The sequence below is a fragment of the Xenopus laevis genome, chromosome 6L (genome assembly GCF_017654675.1).
Source record: "Xenopus laevis strain J_2021 chromosome 6L, Xenopus_laevis_v10.1, whole genome shotgun sequence".
Classification (NCBI taxonomy): domain Eukaryota; kingdom Metazoa; phylum Chordata; class Amphibia; order Anura; family Pipidae; genus Xenopus; species Xenopus laevis.
The window spans coordinates 40,786,811-40,807,690 of record NC_054381.1 but is presented as its reverse complement, the minus strand read 5'-3'; the positions used below and the strand labels follow the sequence as shown (position 1 = coordinate 40,807,690).

Here is a 20,880-nt window from a genome sequence, read left to right as displayed (position 1 = left end):
AAATAAAATTTATTTAAAATATTTTAATAAATACCAAATAATAAATTACAAATTTAAGTTAAGTAAAAAAACAGCAAAAAATCCAGTAAACATTGTTATAGTGCTATTATTTTTGTTCTGCAAGGGTTTACCTCAGTCAATTGTGAATGTGATATTTATTGAAAACAATTTACTGTGGTATCAAGTTCATTCATTCTCACATGAATCTTTCAGAATAATTGTGCAATTTAGCAATAATTAGAAATGTTTTATGGTGTAAGAGTGTTCAGCAGTGTTTGCAATATCTTTTACCGTGTAATTTCAGCTGATACCGTTAATTGTTCAACTGCAATTAAACTGCAAAATGCAAATGTGTTGTATTGTTAATAAAATAAGTTGTTATGGTTACAAATGACACTTTTGTGTGTAAACCACTGTGTTGCAGTGCAGCATTGTGAGGTATAGTTGAACATGAATAGTGAAGACTATTTTCATTAAAGCAACACAACAGGCTTTCACACATCCTTGCCTCCTTTAGAAAGATATGTCTGGCGCTCAGTGGTATAGGTTGCACAACCTCAAATCACATTAGAAAGAAAGGAAATCCAATGACACACAGAACTGCTGCAAGCAAGGTAAACCTTTGCACATTTAATGCGGAAGTGCAACGTTTCACAAAGCACGCTTGACAAAGGGGCGTGCCCCCGAAATGTTGCACTTCCGCATTAAACATGCATGGTTTTACCTTGCTTGCAGCAGTTCTGTGTGCCATTGGATTTATTTTCTTTCTATTTTCATTTAAGAACATAAATTATAAAAGTGTGCCTTGGAAGAAGAAATGGTTAATGTGAATGGTGGATCCACATACTTGCAATAAAATATAGAATAAACTGTAGTCAGTCTTCAGCCATGACTATGTACACAGACATAGATTAGTCACGTTCTAGTAAGCTGGATAATATCTTATGTAAACCAAAATACTCTCATGCTGAATGCATGTGATGTTGTATGAGCTTTTTTATGAAGACAGTATAAAAATATAACACAAACAAGTAAAATAGAAAAGGTGCACACCAAAGCTATCATCTCCAGTAACTGTGCAACTGGCCCAGTATCTAGAAATGGATTCTAGGTCTGTACCCAATTAGTCACAGGTTGCATGTTAGGAGTATCAAGGAGAATAAATGAATCTGTCTACCTGTCAATACTTGCACAGTGCTCTATTGCACACATACAGACCAGTGACAGATGCATTTCTGTAGTTCCTATTGAACTATGTGTTAACTACTTTAAAATGGAGAAACCTGTTATTAATGTTATCCCTGGAATCTCCTGATGTGCATCCCATTACTAACACAGTGAAATGATCTTTATGCAAAATAAATGCAATAATAATATTTTAAGAAATAAGTTACTTATAAAAAGTACATGTAATGTATTTTTTATAATAAAAGAGAATTTAAATTATAAAGCAGTTAGTTCTCTGTAGAGACATAACTTTTAGCGCTACACAGTAGCACAGTATAATAGGTAGAAGAGGCATAACCACCTAAATCTTCTTTCCACCATGGAAAGTACCAATATATCTCACTGCTCTTGCAGTTTTCTGTATACAGTCAATAAAAGCTTGCAGGATGAGTCGGTTTGTGACTTTCTGAATCCAGAGATTCTCTGACTTTCGAACCTGGGTGATCTGGGTATTAGTTTCTTTGTCATCACTTTCAGTTTTAGATCTTTTCATCTGAAAAAATAAAATGATTTGCATAGACTGTCAGATATGTACCAAAATTAGAAGAATTTATTCATATAAATCCACCTTTCATACCTGAAGTACAGAATGTATACAAATGGTTCTTCACAACGAGGGCTATGAGGTTGTGAAATACCCTGGTTGGCTGCTAAGGGCTCTTTGCCTGGAGCAAGCTGTGTGTGTATTATTACATTACCCCAATAATTTGTACAAAAAAAGTCTACGCAGATTTTAGGTAAATCACTATAGCCTTCAACAGATTCAGGAATGTCACTTGCAGATTTCAATGAAAGCTCAGGAAAGCTAAGCCAACCCAAACCAACACCAATGAATTTCCTACAACATACTGGATTATTATTATTACTAACATATATTTATAAAGCACCAGCAAATTCCACAGCATGTACAATAAATGGGTGTTTGCACTGAACATATACAGTGGTGTGAAAAACTATTTGCCCCCTTCCTGATTTCTTATTCTTTTGCATGTTTGTCACACTTAAATGTTTCTGCTCATCGAAAACCGTTAACTATTAGTCAAAGATAACATAATTGAACACAAAATGCAGTTTTTAAATGAAGGTTTACGTTATTAAGGGAGAAAAAAAAACTCCAAATCTACATGGGCCTGTGTGAAAAAGTGATTGCCCCCCTTGTTAAAAAATAACTTAACTGTGGTTTATCACACCTGAGTTCAATTTCAAAGGTTATAAAGCCATTTCTAAAGCTTTGGGACTCCAGCGAACCACAGTGAGAGCCATTATCCACAAATTGCAAAAACATGGAACAGTGGTGAACCTTCCCAGGAGTGGCCGGCCGACCAAAATTACCCCAAGAGCGCAGAGACAACTCATCCGAGAGGCCACAAAAGACCCCAGGACAACATCTAAAGAACTGCAGGCCTCACTTGCCTCAATTAAGGTCAGTGTTCACGACTCCACCATAAGAAAGAGACTGGGCAAAAACGGCCTGCATGGCAGATTTCCAAGGCGCAAACCACTTTTAAGCAAAAAGAACATTAAGGCTTGTCTCAATTTTGCTAAAAAACATCTCAATGATTGCCAAGACTTTTGGGAAAATACCTTGTGGACCGATGAGACAAAAGTTGAACTTTTTGGAAGGTGCGCGTCCCGTTACATCTGGCGTAAAAGTAACACAGCATTTCAGAAAAAGAACATCATACCAACAGTAAAATATGGTGGTGGTAGTGTGATGGTCTGGGGTTGTTTTGCTGCTTCAGGACCTGGAAGACTTGCTGTGATAGATGGAACCATGAATTCTACTGTCTACCAAAAAATCCTGAAGGAGAATGTCCGGCCATCTGTTCGTCAACTCAAGCTGAAGCGATCTTGGGTGCTGCAGCAGGACAATGACCCAAAACACACCAGCAAATCCACCTCTGAATGGCTGAAGAAAAACAAAATGAAGACTTTGGAGTGGCCTAGTCAAAGTCCTGACCTGAATCCTATTGAGATGTTGTGGCATGACCTTAAAAAGGCGGTTCATGCTAGAAAACCCTCAAATAAAGCTGAATTACAACAATTCTGCAAAGATGAGTGGGCCAAAATTCCTCCAGAGCGCTGTAAAAGACTCGTTGCAAGTTATCGCAAACGCTTGATTGCAGTTATTGCTGCTAAGGGTGGCCCAACCAGTTATTAGGTTCAGGGGGCAATTACTTTTTCACACAGGTTTGGATTTCTTTTCTCCGTAAATAATAAAAACCCTCATTTAAAAACTGCATTTTGTGTTATCTTTGACTAATAGTTAAGTGTGTTTGATGATCAGAAACATTTTGTGTGACAAACATGCAAAAGAATAAGAAATCTGGAAGGGGGCAAATAGTTTTTCACACCACTGTAGATATACATACAAAGCAACCAATGATCAATACAAGAGGTGAAAAGGGACCAGAATAGTTTACCATAAAATTGGCAAATAATTTATCCTGCCATGTATTCTGGTATATACAGGAAACTAGTACTGTAATTATAATACCATTTGTTTTTGGGGCATTATAGATGGAATTGTTATTGTTTTATGCTAAATGTGTTCTAAGGAATTATAGATGAACTGGCAATGTGTTGCAGAATATTTTATTTTACACACCTATAATTCCAGTTTTAGGATTTAGCCATATACTGAATTAACAATATTAAATCCTAAACTGAGTCCCAACCATAATTTGCATATGTAAATTGGCAAAGCCACCCCATACAAAGAAATTGTCATGTTCATGATATTAAGGATTCAGATATGGTTTGGCCAGGCACTCAGGATTCTTCTGAATCCAGCAAAAAAAGCTTTGATTTGGCTGAATGCTGAATCATATCAGGATTTACTGCATCTCTAGTTAAAACCACCTTTCAGGGTGCTCCTGCCATGAGGTAGGTCGCAAAAAGCCACCTTAAAGCTGAATTTCACCCCCCCCCTCCCCCCTGGGAGAGGGGATGGATCGGCACTTGCACCTTTTCATATGGTATCTTTGACTTTAAGGTTAAGGTTCATAGACACATGGTGACTGAAGAAATGTATGTCACTGTTGAGCTGCCTGGTGACAGATTGCTGCCATGAACCTAAGGGATGTCCACCCTGAAATCCAAAATTCTGAATACATCTTAGTGAATCAGCCACTGGATAATTTATTAAAACGACAGCTTATCATCAAAATATATGTAACTCACCATCCTCTTAATGGCCCCTGTTAATACATTTGTCTTGTATTCTATGGACTCCAAAGTGCTTCTCTCACTTCTGAAAGTCTCCTTCACATGCAGTAGATAGATCTCAAATATCAACAGGTCGTGGTGGATCTTATTCAGGCATTTGTTCTGTAATAGAATGTTTCCTGTTAAACTCCATCCAAGGACATACACATTTTGTACACGACAGAGAAGATGTATGTACAGTATAATAAATGTTACCTTTTGGAATCCTGAGGAGAAGCACCTATCTTTAGTGGTTATTTTAGGGAGCTGCAGGTTGTTTTCTGCCAGCATTTCCATACTGTTATCGCAGACACCATGGTTTTCACATAGCTGTAGTACAACAAATCTTTATATTAGTTTGGGAAAATTCTTTCACACTTCTGCATCGCTATCATTCATTTGATTGTTTGCAGTTATTTCTTAGCTTTTTTTTTTTTTCAGGGGACCCAGCAAATTTTGTTATCAATTATCTTGTTTTCATTGCTATTTGCTAAATAAGGTAAAAATATAACATTGTTTGAAGAGGGTCACTCAGATCCACTCCAAGGAGGTAGGACAATAATTTGATTCAGTTTAACTTTACTATGAAACCAACCATTATATTATTGTAGTAATGTATTAATCGCTTATTGTTATACGTAACTGGGGGCAATAAAACTGGTGACATGCTATAATATTTGTCACATTAAATACAGGAAGTCATACTGCTTTTATATTTCCTTCCTCATTTCCCCTACTTAATCTGTTTGAAAATGTGTTAAAATTAACACTTTTAAAAAAAAAAAAATGTAATCATAAGTAATTTCGGGAAATGATGGTGCAGTATTTTACAAATTGTTGATAGCAAGAAGGCACTGGAACATGCCATGATACAGCACGTGGGGCGTGCGTGAAAAATTACACACAGTAGGAGATGTGCTCAGATGGGCAGACATCCCCATCTCCCCTGGGAGCCAAGATCACACATATCAGAATATACAGTTTACTGGCAGAGTGGTTGAGGGGAAATGAAGGAAATTTTTAACAACCAGAAAATGAGAATTTAAAGCCACATGTGCGGTGACCAGCCAGCGCGGAGGAGTCTCACTTTTAATAATGCACCCAGCCATCAAGCGTTGATGACACCATCTTACCTAACTATTCACACACTTATAAAATACACACACAAAAGAGGAAAAAATCTGTTAGGTGCAATAGTTTTTATTCTGTATCACTGATACACTCTGGGGTCCCAATCAGTTTAGGTACGGGGCAATGTTCTAGTGATGTGCGGGTCGCAGGTCCGGACTGAGAACTAAAATAGGCCCTGGCATTTCAGGTACTCAGAAGCCCAATCAGCCTACACAGAGGCCCAAAAAGCCCCCACCAGCCCACTAAATACTGACTTTCTATGGCACCTTATAGCAGCCCCTCTGGTATTTGCCAGAACCCACAGATTGCCAGTCCGGGCCTGGCGGGTAAAACCAAATCCTAACACGCCCCTGCCCGACTTCCACCCTCAATTTTTAGACCAGCACCCGATGATATTACAAAAGGGGCGGGCAAGCAGGTGCGCGTCTTTATGAGGCCAGAATGCAGACAGTTCAAGGTGGCGGGAAGAGCAGGAAGAGCTCAACCTGGACCCTCCCGTCACCTGCAAATGGGAGTGCGGGGTCGGCCGAACCCGCAGGTAAACCCGCGGGTATCGGGCTGGGCTGCACATCACTACAATGTTCCCGCTAAGGTGTGCGCTCATACTCACACGCACTCATTTTAAGGCCACAAACCCACAATTGTGGTGCACACAAAGAATTTTGTTCTGACCTGAGCACACCGTTTTTAAAAACTGCGAACATAAATTTTAAATGTGCGCCCAAGTTTTTTTTTGGGCACATAGCCAAGAAGGAATTAGAGGGAACATTGGGACTGGGGTTTACCCCAATTCCACCGTCAACAACACCGATGTCTATAGAACTGTGCAATATTTTGAAAATGAGTAGTAGACAAGTAAAGACCTGTAAAGAAGGTAGACCCAACAATGTGACAGGTGCTTTTCCAATATCAGCTAGTAGCTCATATATACTACCCCACCCGCCTTTCTTAGTGCTACAGAGCCAAGCGCATGCGCAGTGTCAGTGCACAGGCAGCGTTGCTTTTAGCAACTTTTTGTGGTAAATGGCGCGGAACAGGGGAGAGCAGAAACTTTCACTTCAAAAGTGGAAAGAGATAATATGCATCCAACCACTGGCCGTGGGGAGCTTCATTAAACCTAAGCTGTGCCATGACACACACAAATAGGCAATGTTTTTAGTGACTTTCAAGAAAGCCAACAGAAGGGCTTCCCGACTGGAGGTTCCATTAACGAGCTCGGTCCATGACAGCCCAACACTGACCAGCTCACCTTGTTCTGGAGTGACGCAGCCTCTCGTCCAATGAGCTTCGCCAGGGCCACAGGGTTCAGCACAGCCGGACCAAAGTCTTCAGCGGCGACGTCATCAGTCTCTTCTCCTGAGCCAATGGGCGGCGCGGGGGCGGATCCTACCAAGGTGAGGGGACACAAACCCGCAAGCAGGAGAGTGGCAAGTAGTGATGCCAACAGCAAGGTGGGTCCTGAGGATAAAAGCGAGATTCTTTAGTGACAGAGCTCTTATATACCTCTGTTTGCTGTCAGTCTATCTTAATAGCAAATTGCCTTGTTTCTGTAGTTCTATCTCTCCCCCATTTGTATAACTGTCTGACCATGTGCACACGTGAGGTACAGTAACTAGCACAAGTCTCTCTGTTTAACACAAACACACACACACAACATGTCTGTCAGTGAGCAGGTTCTACGTATACAATTGTGTGCAGCCCAATACAAACTTAACTGCCTCCCCACAATGACATCAAGTACATTTCAATAATCATTGTACTCACTTGAACAGGACATTTCTGTTTTTCTTGAGTAAATAAGCCCCAGTGTGTGACTCTGAACTGAACTGCCCATTCATCTTTACCAACTTTTATATATTGAACACAAGGGAAAATCCACTTTTATTTCCTTTTTTTTTTTTTCACCACTGAATAAGTAAGTGGGGGGAATGTACAGGCAGTTGTGAAATAAATGCAGGGGGGGTAATACTGTTGCTTCACAGAGCCGAGCGTACAAACATAGGCATTTACAGAATGAAGTATGTGATACTGGGGAATTTATTTATTGTAAAAATAAAGAAATGGATAGTTTCTATCATCAATCTATTCTCATCTGTGTTTCCTTCTATCCGTTTGCTGGTCAGCTCTCCTATCTACGAGGAGCATGATTAAAGGTGGCTTTATTTTATTCATCCTTGCAGAAAAGTCCTGACAGATTCTTCAGTGGAGTTCTAAAATGCACTTTCCTGCATATGGCATTAGGGTAATGGTATTGGTAAGCATCTACGGTTACATCTGCACTATTGGTGGCAACAAATCTCCCGAAAATGACTTGCCATTGAATAAAGGTGGCCATACACGGGCAGATTAAAGCTGCCGATATCGGTCCTTTAGACCAATTCGGCATTTTATCTGCCCTTGTATGGGGGCTTCTGACGGGCCTTCCCAATAGATATCTGGCCTCGATATAGATCAGAAAGTTTTAATTTTTCAGGTGATTGACCCGTCAAAGAGCATTGCTCCTCATTGTATTCCGATCATTCGGCCCTAGGGCCGAACATTCGGAATATTGCCCTGCGTTGGTGGGCGATGTCGCCAAACGAGCGGATCTTATAGTGTATGACCAGCTTTACATTACAATCACCACAAGTAAAACATATATTCGGAGTGATCCAGCTTAATGATGGCAAATTGCCTCTCTTCGCATTTTCCTAGAGCCATGAGTTTTGAAAGGGAGATCTTTCTTGTTATGACGTATATTTCACTTTTAATCTGCAAACACTTGGCACTTCTAATATCATGATGTCAGGCAGCGTAAGGTATCAGAAATATTTAAAACATTTTCCAAATAAAAGCAGCATCCATAGTATTGTAGAAGATAACCATTGGCTTTGTAGTTCCATAAGGCTGTGTACATATAGGCAATTCGATTCCTCTGCCATTATTGGAATACTATTCACATATATATTTGTGTATAGATAGATAGAGAAATATAGAGAAATATATACTGTAGATATATATCTATATGATAAAGGTTGCCCAGATCTAGTAATACATAGCAACCAATAGCAATTTGTCTTAGAATATCTCTCTCTCTACATCATACTAGTTAATGGAAACGTGAATTATCCCTTTAAGAAAACATCAATATTAATTTCCAGAGAGATACAGGCCGACTGCAAAGGAGAGCAACTTCTAGGGCCAATGGATGAATGATAGGTTTTAGCATACGCCCATCAAGTGCCACCATGCCTGCAAATATTAAGTTTATCCCAGCTTCACATAGGTTTTAGCATACGCCCATCAAGTGCCACCATGCCTGCAAATATTAAGTTTATCCCAGCTTCACAATCTATCAATGCCATCCCTTCAATTTTATGATTGATTCCCCAGAAATATACAGGAATGTTTAGATCAGTGATCCCCAACCAGTAGCTCATGAGCAACATGTTGCTCACTAACCCCTTGGATGTTGCTATCAGTGGCCTAAAATCAGGAGCTTATTTTTGAATTCCAGACTTGGAGGCAAGTTTTGGTTGCTTAAAACCAGGTGCACTGCCAAACAGAGCCTCAATGTAGGTTGACGATCCACACAGTGGCTACTAAATAGCCAATTACAGCACTTATTTGGCACCCCAAGAAGATTTTTCTTGCATGTGTTGCTCCCCAACTCCTTTTACTTCTGAATGTTGCTCACAGGTTCAAAAGGTTGGGGATCCCTGGTTTAGATCATTTAAAATAGGAACAAGAAGAGACTTTCCCCATATGTAATTAAAGACACTAGGGGGGTTATTTACTAAACTCCGAATACAAAAATTTGTGTTTTTTTTTTTAAAAATCACAAATTTTTCGGGAATTGATTAAACCCCAAGGATGGAAAAGTCCTTATTAGAAAATCCGGGATCTCAGACCTGTCGAGTTGCATATAAGTCAGTGGGAGAAGTCCCAATGATTTTTTGATGTGTGCTGGGTTTTGTGCAATACCCCGAAGTTTTCAGGCAAAAAAGCATAAGAAATCTGAGTTTTCGGGTGAAAAATCAATATGATTTTTTTCCCGCAAAGCAAATTTTCAGGAAAATGTAATAATAAATAAGCTTACAAAACCTGAGCGGATTTGATTGGAGTTTGTAGCAGAAAATGTTGAGATAAAGTCGGACCCCCTAAGTTTGCCGAGGTGCAGTAACCCATAGCAACCAATAAGATGTTTTCTTTTAAACAGGTGACCAGCAAATGCTACTAACTGATTGGTTTACTGCACCTGCGCAAACTTACTATAGTTTATAACATAATTTGTAAAAGGGAAATTACCTCTGGTTGGAGCAGAGGCTTTGCCAATAAATGTTATATTCCAGGACTATTTAGGACACTAAAATGGCCACTGCCTCAAAAATATAAATATAACGAAAAGGGGCAAACTTACTAAAGGGCAAAAATTAACTTCTGGAGTGTTTTTGCCACAACCATGCCAATTTATTACATTTTATTAATTTATTATGTTTTTTTAATTTATTACGTTTTTGCATAACTTTACATTGGTGAAAATTTTATGCCAAGAGAATCATTTTCACAATTCTCTAACAACAGGATACTTATGATTGTTTAGATACGAAAAATTTAAAATATACCTGGCAAACTAAGGGGAACTTTGGTAGATTTAGGTGTGGAGAAAACCCTTTTGTAAATCAGGGCTGGGGAGTCGGCACATAAAATCTTCAACTCCTCAGTTTATGGTACCTCCAACTCCTCTGATTTTAAAGGAACAGTAACACCAAAAACTGAAAGTGTTTCGAAGTAATTAAAATATAATGTACTGTTGTTGTGTGCACTGGTAAAACGATGTGTTTGCTTCACAAAGACTACTATAGTTTATCTAAATATGCTACTCTGTAGCCATGGGGCAGCCATTGTAGCTGGAAAAAGGAGAAAAAGCACAGGTTACATAGCAGACAAAACACCAATGTGTTGGACAGAACATATCTGTTATGTGCTATGTTACCTGTGCCTTTTCTCCTTTTTCCAGCTTGAATGACTGCCCCCTAGCTACACAGCAGCTTGTTTAAATACACTATAGTAGTCTTTCTAAAACAAACTTAGTGCAGAGCAACAGTATATTATATGTTAATTACTTTTAAACAATTTCATTTTACTGTGGACCTGTCACCCACACATAAAAAGCTGTATAATAAAAGTCCCTTTCAAATTAAATATGAAATTTATTAAAGCATTCATAGATGTTTTAAACTCATTTAAAAATCTCAGCTGTCAAATAAATATTGCCTGCCCCTCCTCTGTGCCTTAGGCATTTTAACACTGCCAAAGCTCAAAAATATCAACCACATGCTTAAACAGTTCTTAAACAAAATCAAAGTTAAATTGCATAAACCAAAAATAATAACCCTGTCTCTCATTTAAACCAGTGCATGTTTGCTAGGGTAATTTGAACCCTATAAACCAGATGGCTGAAATTGCAAGCTGAAGAGTTGCTGAATAAAAAGCTAAATAACTCAAAAAACACAAATAAAAACTGAATACCAATTGCAAATTGTCTCAGAATATCACTCTTTACATCATACTAAAAGTTTGTTTAAAGGTGAACAACCCCTTTTATTTTATTATTTTCAGTGCTTAGGAGTTGGTACATTTTTGGCGACTCCGACTTCACATAACCAAAATTGCTCCCAACTACTACTGTATGTCCTAAGTCTCATTTTCTCTTTTTCCTGAGAAGAGATTAGCCTCACTTAATTTCATAAATTTCTCCCCCCCCCCAGATTTTTCTGTCCTCTATTCTTATACTCCTGTGTCAATATGAAAGAGGTGGCTAACTTTTAGTATGTTAAAGATTGTATTACTAGCAACTTTTAATTGTTATATATTACTTTTGTTATATTTTGCCTCATTCCAGCTTTCATATGGGAGTAACTGACCCAGTGTCGGACTGAGACACTAGGGGCCCACCCAAAAACCTTTGACCAGGGGCCTACCAATTAATCTTAGACCAGGGGCCCACTCTCAGTACTATTATTCTTCTCCTCACTCAACCTCTATTCTCCTAGTCTCTTTTCTTTACATACTATAATCTATTATTCCATCGATTTAGCCTCATATATATATATATATATATATATATATATATATATAAATAGGGAATGACCATGAAATAGACCAAATGGTTAGCAGTAGGAGGGCCCGCTGACACCTGGGCCCACCGGGACTTTTCCTGGTATCCCGGTGGGCCAGTCCGACACTGAACTGACCCCAGCAGCCAAAAACAATTGCTCTGTAGGGCTACAATTTTATTTTTATTGTTACTTTTTATTAATTATTATTCTTTTCAGGCCCTCTCCTATTCATATTCCTACCTCTCATTCAAACCACCACCTGGTTACTAAGGTAAGTAAAACACTAGCAACCAGGTAACAGCTGAAATATCAAACTAGAGAGCTGCTGAACAAAAAGCTAAATAACCGAGAAACCATAAAAATTAAGACAAGCTAAAAATTGTATCAGGATATCAATGTCTACCGCATACTAAAAGTTAATTTAAAGGTGAACTACTCCTTTAAAACATACATTTATAAAGTAATCGAAGGTTTCTGGACTGTTACTTCCTGCAAGTTAATCTAAATTTGCATCAGATAAACCCCTTCTAAAATGGAATTTCTAAGCAGATTCATTTCAGAAAGTCAGCTACACATCTTTTACATTCTGCAGAATATTGTGCTATAGCTGTGACCCTGACAAATCCAATAGAAATTTCAATTGTTAAATAATTGATATTGATTAATAAACCCCAAAACAGTCTCCTATCACCCCAAACTTGTCAAAAAGCGGCATTATAGGAATTGTGGTAGTGATGTGCCGGTCGACAAAAAATGGCCCTAACCCGAAACCTCTCAACCTGAACCAAACCCAGCATGGCAGCTCTATTTATAGACCTGCGCCCGTCCATCTCCAACGTCATGAAAAGGGGACGGGGCAGGAACGCGCCTGCAAATATAGGCTGCCCACACATCAGTGGGGCCTGTTGTAGCCACTGAATTTTTGATTTCTTTAACTGCTGCACCTGGCCATGGAAATTTTACTACACTTGTGCAATTGTGGAAATCTGCTGGGTTAAATTTTGATTGCTTGTTCTGTCCCAGTGGAATCCACCTTATATTTGGGCCTGACTAGCCCATTAGATTTGTAAATCAGGGGGACCCCATTTGTTGCTATAGAATAGGGCCATTATGATCTTTAAATTCAATTTTGCTACAAGCTGCAATAGCTTAATAAGGAACATGAAAGTTAGCCATCCACCTGTCATTCTACCAGGCCAGGTCATACACATGGGAATGTGATAACCAAGACAAACAACAAAGGATTTAACCAAAAGAGGAACAGAATCCAGACAGATTCAAGAGAAATATAGTATCAAAGAATTAGACAAATTTATAGTAAGAGAAGCCAATTTTCATCCACAAACTGACTAGGATTTCAGGAACAGATGAAACACAGATTTCAAACACAGATGAAACATGTTTGCTTAGGCAGTGAGCAGTCAAGCACTACAAAAACCCTCTCACAGAACCTGATTGGCGCTAAGGACAGTAGGAATTAACCCTCTTCTTGCTGTGAAACCTCAGAAACCCTTATTTAATGTTTTAACAACTGCCCATTAAATGCTACCTGATTGTTATGGGTTACTAGACATAGGTAGACTTTGCATTTTTACATTATTAACTAGGTTTAGAAATGCCAGAAGAGAAAATGCCAAACTGTCCTTTAAAGGTGAACTAAAGCTTAATTAAAGAAGTTGCTAGAAATGTTGTACATTATATTTTGTGTTTCTGTACCAGTCCAAGGCAACCACAGCCCTTTAGCAGTAAAGATCTATGTCTCCAAGTAGCTCCCCATCTTATTTTCTGCTGATTCACTGCACATGCTCTGTGCTGCTCAGTTACTGAGCTTAGGGACCCACTCACAATATACAGTACACATAGAATGTAAATGTCACACTATTAGGCTGATTAGTAATTAATACTGATAATTACTACATGGCAGCACAGAAACCAGTTCAACTAGCTTCAGAATTTAATAATCTACCTGTAGCTTCAGTTTATATTACAGGCAAGCCTACTTTTCTGCGTGATAATTTGTGACGACCCCTAAGCTTAGCTTTTCAACAGCTGCTCAGAGCCCACTGAGCATGTGAGTGTCGCAGACACTTTCCAAGATGGTGATCCCCTGTGACAAGTTTGAAGTCCTGGATCATTGCTGCTATTGACAAGCTGAAACTTTAGGCTGGTGCACTAAATTCAGTATATAAACTATGGAATTTTTAGCCAAATTAGGGTTCAGTTCTCATTTAAAGGAGAATGAACCCCACCCCAGGGCCCCTCCTTTGGCTTACCCAACCCATACCACCTGCCACGGTCAAAGCATCCCTATCTTTTTACCTGCTATAAAAATGTAGCGTTGTGCAGCAGGGTTGGCTGGCATCATCCTGTGTCACTGTGTCATCTTTCTTCTGAGCTTGCCATCTGGAGCACGTACAGTTTTGGTAAGGTCCATTCTCATGCAAGCTAAATCCTTGCAATCTGTCAGAATAGGATCCATAGCAGCATGAGATGGCGCCTGTTAACCCCTCTAGACAATGTCAAAAGTAATTGAATCTACATAAACGTAAGGTTGTGCTTTTTGGACTTAAAAATGAAGCTGCCTTGACATGACATGGTAAACAGAATATATTAAAAATGAATACTTTTGGATTCACAGCAATTTGAAAGACTAATATTTCCTTTCTTGCGTGAACAGGAGTGCATGTGGACGATGAAAGACAGTGCAGCTAAGCTTGTTTCAGTATGTAGGGATTTAATTATGAAGAACGTTCAAACAGTAAGAACAAAAGGAACACAAACAAGAAGAAACTAAAGAATATTAACAAAAGCTGTGGGTTTTACATTTCTAAGGTGCAGTATGAAGCATGAGACAAAGAGTCAACGAATCATTCAATGTTCATGCAGAACATCTTAATTGCAGAAAGGGGCACAGATACATGGGCTAGGTTCCCAGGAGAAGCTAATAGGGAAATATGTTTCAAAGTAGGAGAGGCAGTAAACAAAGAACCAAGTGTATTGAATTTATCCAGACAGCAACACATATATCTGTTTATATTTGGTTTTTCTACATTAATGTTAGTGGGAGCATAATCTTCCAGGTTAGTAATATGGCTTTAAAAAGAAAAAAAATGAAGGTAACAGTCTAGTAAGGATCTGTGACACAAGTGGAGCTGTATGACCCAGATGTAAGCTCACCCTGCTCCACTGTTTGACTGAGCTATATATAATCGCCCGTCACCCAAAAAAATTATTCCAAATAATATCTTAACATGTTAGTTAAGCAAAATGAACTTTAATTACACTGTATAAATTACTTGAAACTTGAGAACTCATAATTATAGCAAGCAGGAAGGAGCCATTTTGTGGACACTGTTATTAAGGCAAGTCTTCCATCATCTCAGAATCTTGTTTGTGCAACAGAATGGGGGACCTGATGTCCATTCCCATGCCCTGGCTACACAATTAAATGGTTAAGAGAACTGGGGAGATGTGGTGATAGCAGGGACATCTAGGAAGTGCTGAATGGAAAGTGAAAGTAATTGCTTGCCCCGCCTCTATGCCTAAGGCATAGAGGAGGGACAGGCAATATTTGATTGACAGCTGAGATTTTTAAATTAGTTTACAATACCTATGAACGCTTTAATAAAAAAAAAAAAAAAAAGAATTTGGATTTCATTTTTAATCTGAAAAGGACTTTTATGATACAGCTTTTTATGTCTGAGTGACAGGTCCAGGTGTACTTGAAAAATTCCAACAATCGTGTAAATTGATATTGTGGAAAAGACAGATTCAGAGCCTCCATATAATTGTCTGGAGTTTGCCAACGTTGAGCATAGTGTAAATCATTCTGAATTGAGAGGATGGATTTGGAGACCACTATCTATAAGGGATGCACCGAATCCAGGATTTGGTTCGGGATTCGGCCAGGATTTGGCCTTTTTAAGCAGGATTCAGACGAATCCTTCTGTCCGGCTAAAGATAATCCTAATTTGCATATGCAAATTAGGGGTGGGGAGGGAAATAGTGTGACTTTTTGTCACAAAACAAGGAAGTAAAAAAGGTTTTCCCCTTCCCACCCCTAATTTGCATATGCCAAATTTTCATATGCAAATTATGGTTCAGATTCAGTTTGATATTTGGCCGAATCTTTTTTGAAGGATTTGGGGGTTCGGCCGAATCCAAAATAGTGGATTCGGTGCATCCCTACTATCTATATTATGCAATGAATGACAAATTTTTCTGAACATGTTTTTTCTGCCGTGACTTTATTGCATTGTGTAGTATTTTCTCGTGACTTATTCCATTATGTGTCATTATGACCGTATAATTTTATCTCTTTTTATCTTATGTACAGCTGTGTAATTATGTTCAAAAAACTATAAAATATAATAAAAATAATTCTGAATTGCAAGGCTGCCATGTGTAAAGTAAACCTTTTAAAATAAATTAGGGTAAACTTGCTTAGAGTACTATTGTGAGCACTTTTGCAATTTACAAGATTCCAAGATATTAAGAAAAATGTATACCACTAATAAAATAATATGGTAACAACATCGCTACCTCCTTATTGTTTTTTCTATTCACATACAGTATAGTCTGCAAAACCATTGCAGAAGAAAAATGATTTTGATGTTGATTTGCTCAGGGAAAGCATGACAAAATGTATCTGAGGTTTCTTATGTTTTCCCTGAGCAGAGAAAGTCAGGACAGTTTTGTAGCACAGTTGGGAAACTGACCTGCAGGTGGCACTATTGCTTACAAAAATAATTATATTAAAGGTATTCTGTCATAATTTTATGGTTTAGTTTTATTTATAGATGACACTGTTTACACTGCAAATAATTCACTCTACCATACAAAATTTCATTCCTAATCCAACAAGTTTATTTTTTAGTTGTAATATTGGTGTGTAAGCAGCCATCTCAGGTCATTTGCCTGGTCATGTGCTTTCAGAAATAGCCAGTGCTGCACTATGGGATTGCTTTCTGGCAGGCTATTGTTTCTCCTACTAAATGTAGCTGAATGGGGTCACAGTGGGATTGGATTTTTACTATTGAGTGCTGTTCTTATATCTATCAGGGAGCTGTTATCTTTTTACCTTCCTATTGTTCTGATGATGGACTGCTGGGGGTTGGGACGGAAGGGGGGGTGATATCACTCCAATTTGCAGTGCAGCAGTAAAGAGTGAATGAAGTTTATCAAAGCACAAGTCACATGACTGGGGGCACCTGGGAAATTGACAATATGTCTAGCCCCATGTCAGAGTTCAAAATTAAATATATATATATATATATATATATATATATATATATATATATATATATAAAATCAGTTTTCTCTTTTGAACAATGGATTTCAGGGAAGGTTTTGCGAGAACTGGCCTAATGGTTGTGGGATGAGATCTATTGAGAAGATAAAACATCTTCTTTAAGTAATCCCAGAGAAGGTTGGTTGCATCTGGCTTGATACTTTTGTTAAGCATCCTTTTAAAAAGGGATGGCCTGCTCAGCTCTTATTCTGGTCTGCCATTATAAACTAGTTCCTCCCCCATCAAGTGACTTAAACTTGGGTGGGTTGGGCTGGGGTTTATAAACTCATTGGCTTAGGATAACGAGGGTGGGTTAGCAATTTGTCATCACTGCCACCTATTGCCTTCTCAGTTTGCCAAGATTCCAGTTCCCTTTCTATATGTTTTTTTCTATATGTATCTTTCTTTGCAAATCTGTTAATCACAGAACATACAAACCATTGTGGGGACTGAAGTCATGGCTGGACCAGTAGTGATACCTTTTAAATCTTACACAAAGTAAGCAGTCACAGCAGACAGACATTCAAGGGGGGGGGGTCACAGATGGAACCCAAGGGCAGCCAATTGGAAAGCACTGCTGTAGGTAATTGTAAGAAGTTATTAAATGGGGTTTTAGCTGCTGAACATGACTAAGGTTATTCATCAATAAATTGCTGAGCTGGGAAAAATTTGTACTGTAAATCTGTCTTTACACCTTATATTGTTTCCATTTCACTGAATGTAAGAAAACAGTAGTGGAGAGATTTGCACCCAGTAGGGTGTTGTTGCCAGAGGACATCCTATATTCATCCAAATTGATGTGAACCCAAATGTATTTAGTATTTAATAAATTAGAAAGGCCCTACAAACTACAACCAGCTCTATTGTCTTAACATTAAATTAAACATTTCTAGAAAATATTTGCGGATTCTTTTTATTAAATTCATTATGCTAACAAATTCATTAGAACACGTCCTCGTTAATTAGCATGTCCTTCAGCATCTTGGCTTGTTTCGATTTTTTCTCATTGAAACACTAGACTTTATTTTATTAACTAAAACTAAAAACATTTTCAAGTGCAAGAGAGGGATTCCCATGCTGAGATGTGAGTTTTTTCTTATAATAAGTAGACTTACAGATGTAGATTCACATTTCGGGCAGTGACACGTGGTATGTTTTGTCATCTGTGCTTAATCCGAGGGCTGAGTTCCACATATACATCAACTCTTGCTTATTCATCTAATGAGGAGGAACTTAGTTTTCATTTTGAGTTTTTGCCTTTCTCCGTTTTCCTGCTCTTCTTTTTTTCCTATTTTCTGTTTTGCTCTGTAATCATCACTGAAGCCTTTTGCACTTTTTCTGTCCCGTTTTTTCCCCATTCACATTCGGGTACCGGAACTTTGGAGGCTGCTATGTATCACTCACTGTACATAACGCAATACTGAGAAGCCCCTTACTGTTATTTGCTTTCTCTGAACAGTATCATGTCAACTAATGTGCTTTATTCAAAATTGTAGATAAAGTAGGCTTGTATGCACCCCAAGGATCCACAGGGGACACAAAAAGTAAAGAAAAAAGGAAAACACGTTTTATTCAAAGCTAAATTAAAAAGTCAAGATCTCCAAATTCCCTGTGTTTCGTGTCCTAGGGACACTTAGTCATGGGCTCATTCATGGAGACCAAACACATAGGGCGTTAGGAGATGTTGATTTTTCAATGTAGCTTTGAATACAAACTTTTTTACTGACCCTTGTGGATCCTTGGAGTGCCTACAAGCTTATGTTTTTGTTTATGGATATCTGTCCTGTAACTCACACAAGTCACGTCTTGCCTCCTATTTCATCCTCAATACAGCTGCCTACTAGTTGCATACTCTGTACACACAGCTGCTTTAGAGACAAGAGAGCCAGCTACATGCATGAATTAGGCAACTCTGCGTTGACAGAATAGGAGGCCTGAGCGGATTCTACTTGCACAGAGGAAAAGGAACTTTTTTATGTATGTGGACAGACAAAATCGGACGAGCCAAATGTTTTAGAACGCTGCGTGTGCCTGTGTTTGCCATCTACTAGGCTTCAGCATGCTATAGCACCATTACATCTATACACCTATACTTCACACCACACACCTAAACTTCACCAAGTTATGTGAAACGTAGATGTTTTGGGCAAACCAACTGGTCCCTGTCCTTATGCTTAGTTCTTGTTTAAACTAGGCAATTGGCGTCCTATATGTTTTGACTAAACTTGTGATCAACAAAACACCATTTATTGTGTTTAATAAATTATATCAAATTAATGCTCTAAAACACCTCTCTTAAGAGAAGATGTCTACATTACTTTTTCTGCAGTAATAAGGCATGAAATATATTTCTTCTTACATAAGAAATATGTATAGATATGAGATAGGATAGGAGTAGACTACTGTCTAAAAAGACAGATGGAACATGTACAAATATATCAGTGAAGGAGAGACGCATTAGCCCCCCAGTCCGTTTTTGTACCACTTATAGCAGGGGTGCCCAAACTTTTTGCAACGAGGGCCCCATTTGGTGAGGTGAAAATGTGTGGGGGCCGACCATTCAGCCCGACATTCTTTGAACCATTAACATTAAATTACTGGAATTGAGTAGCCATAGCAGTAATATTTGGGCACATTAGTGAAATGATTTGCCACTTGGTCTATACTGCTGCCTGTGTTAGCAATAGACACGTACTGGAACGTAGTGATGCCATACTTCTTTAGTTTACTGTACTGGCACGTCAGTACGTCTATTGACACCTTCAGCCCTTAAGAAGAATGCGAAAACAGCGCGTCTCTATGTTCCAGTACGTGTCTATTACTAACACCTTCAGCACACAGACAGCAGTATAGACCAAGTGGCAGATCATTTCACTAATGTGCCTTAATATTACTTCTATGGGATTCCTGATTGCACTGTGCTGGGGGGCCTCATTATTATTAATTTCATGATGGAGGCTGAGGGCCGTGTAAATTTGAAAAAGGGGCTCAATTGGCCCCCGGGCCGCACTTTGGACATGCCTGATTTATAGTAAAGAAGCGGGATGCATATAATGCAGTATAAGGAGATACTAGGATGTATTGTTACAGGATCCAATTGTAGCTAAGGTGTTGGATACAAAGCCATCGTTTGTGTTTGAAAGAATAGGTGTGTAGCGTCATGGGTGTCCAAAAGTTTATATAACTCCAAGAATTCGGAAACTGCCTGTGCATGGCTTAGATACAAAGGTAATTACAAATGTGGCAGAACGAGATGTAAATCGTACCAGTTTTTGAAAAAAATCAAAGGAGTTTATGGCCACTAACACAGGGAATATATATACGATTAAGAAATATTTTAATTGTGTATCCAAAGGAGTGGTCTACTTGGTGACATGCTCATGTGGATCCCAATATGTAGAAAAAACAGTGAGGAAGGGGACACGCATTTTGGAACATATTTTTCGGCTTTGGGCAGGAAAGATTTCAAATCTGCAGTTGCAATACATATCCAGGAGAAACATGGGGGAGCCATTGATATACATTTTCAAATCATAGATGAACCCCATTTTGGTATAAGGAGGGGAAACTTGGATAGAAAACTGAGGCTAAGAGAGGCTTATTGGATCCATCATTTGAAAACTATAGAAGTCTGTGGAGGTATGAACAGAGAGTGGGAGATATCATGTTTTTATTAAATATTCCATTTATAAGTGTATCCATTGGTATATTGGGATATAATCTATACACGTATATATTCCTTTATGGGTTTCGACGTAACGGCTCTATGGAGTGTATTTCATAAGTAATAACCCACTGCTAATACGAGAGAATATGGGGGGATAAATATAACAACATAGAAACGAAAATAATACATTGTATCGTATTTGTAATTTGGTTTCTTGGCCACAAGGTTGTGTAGAGGTTGGGAATTCTGCTTTTTGT

General features: G+C 38.5%; 1 protein-coding gene across 1 annotated transcript in view; it reads right to left on the bottom strand.

Annotated features, from left to right (window-relative positions):
• Nucleotides 1-732: 732 nt before the first annotated feature.
• The window catches only part of il6.L (interleukin 6 L homeolog), a 51,671-nt gene continuing 31,523 nt past the window's right edge, over nt 733-20,880 (bottom strand). Inside the window, exons 2-5 of the mRNA XM_041565607.1 lie at nt 6,815-7,023; nt 4,651-4,764; nt 4,411-4,557; nt 733-1,720 (exon numbers count right to left, since the gene is read on the bottom strand). Of these exons, the coding sequence (XP_041421541.1) occupies nt 1,529-1,720; nt 4,411-4,557; nt 4,651-4,764; nt 6,815-7,023 (662 nt within the window). The 3' untranslated portion in view covers nt 733-1,528. The remainder of the gene's footprint in view (nt 1,721-4,410; nt 4,558-4,650; nt 4,765-6,814; nt 7,024-20,880) is intronic.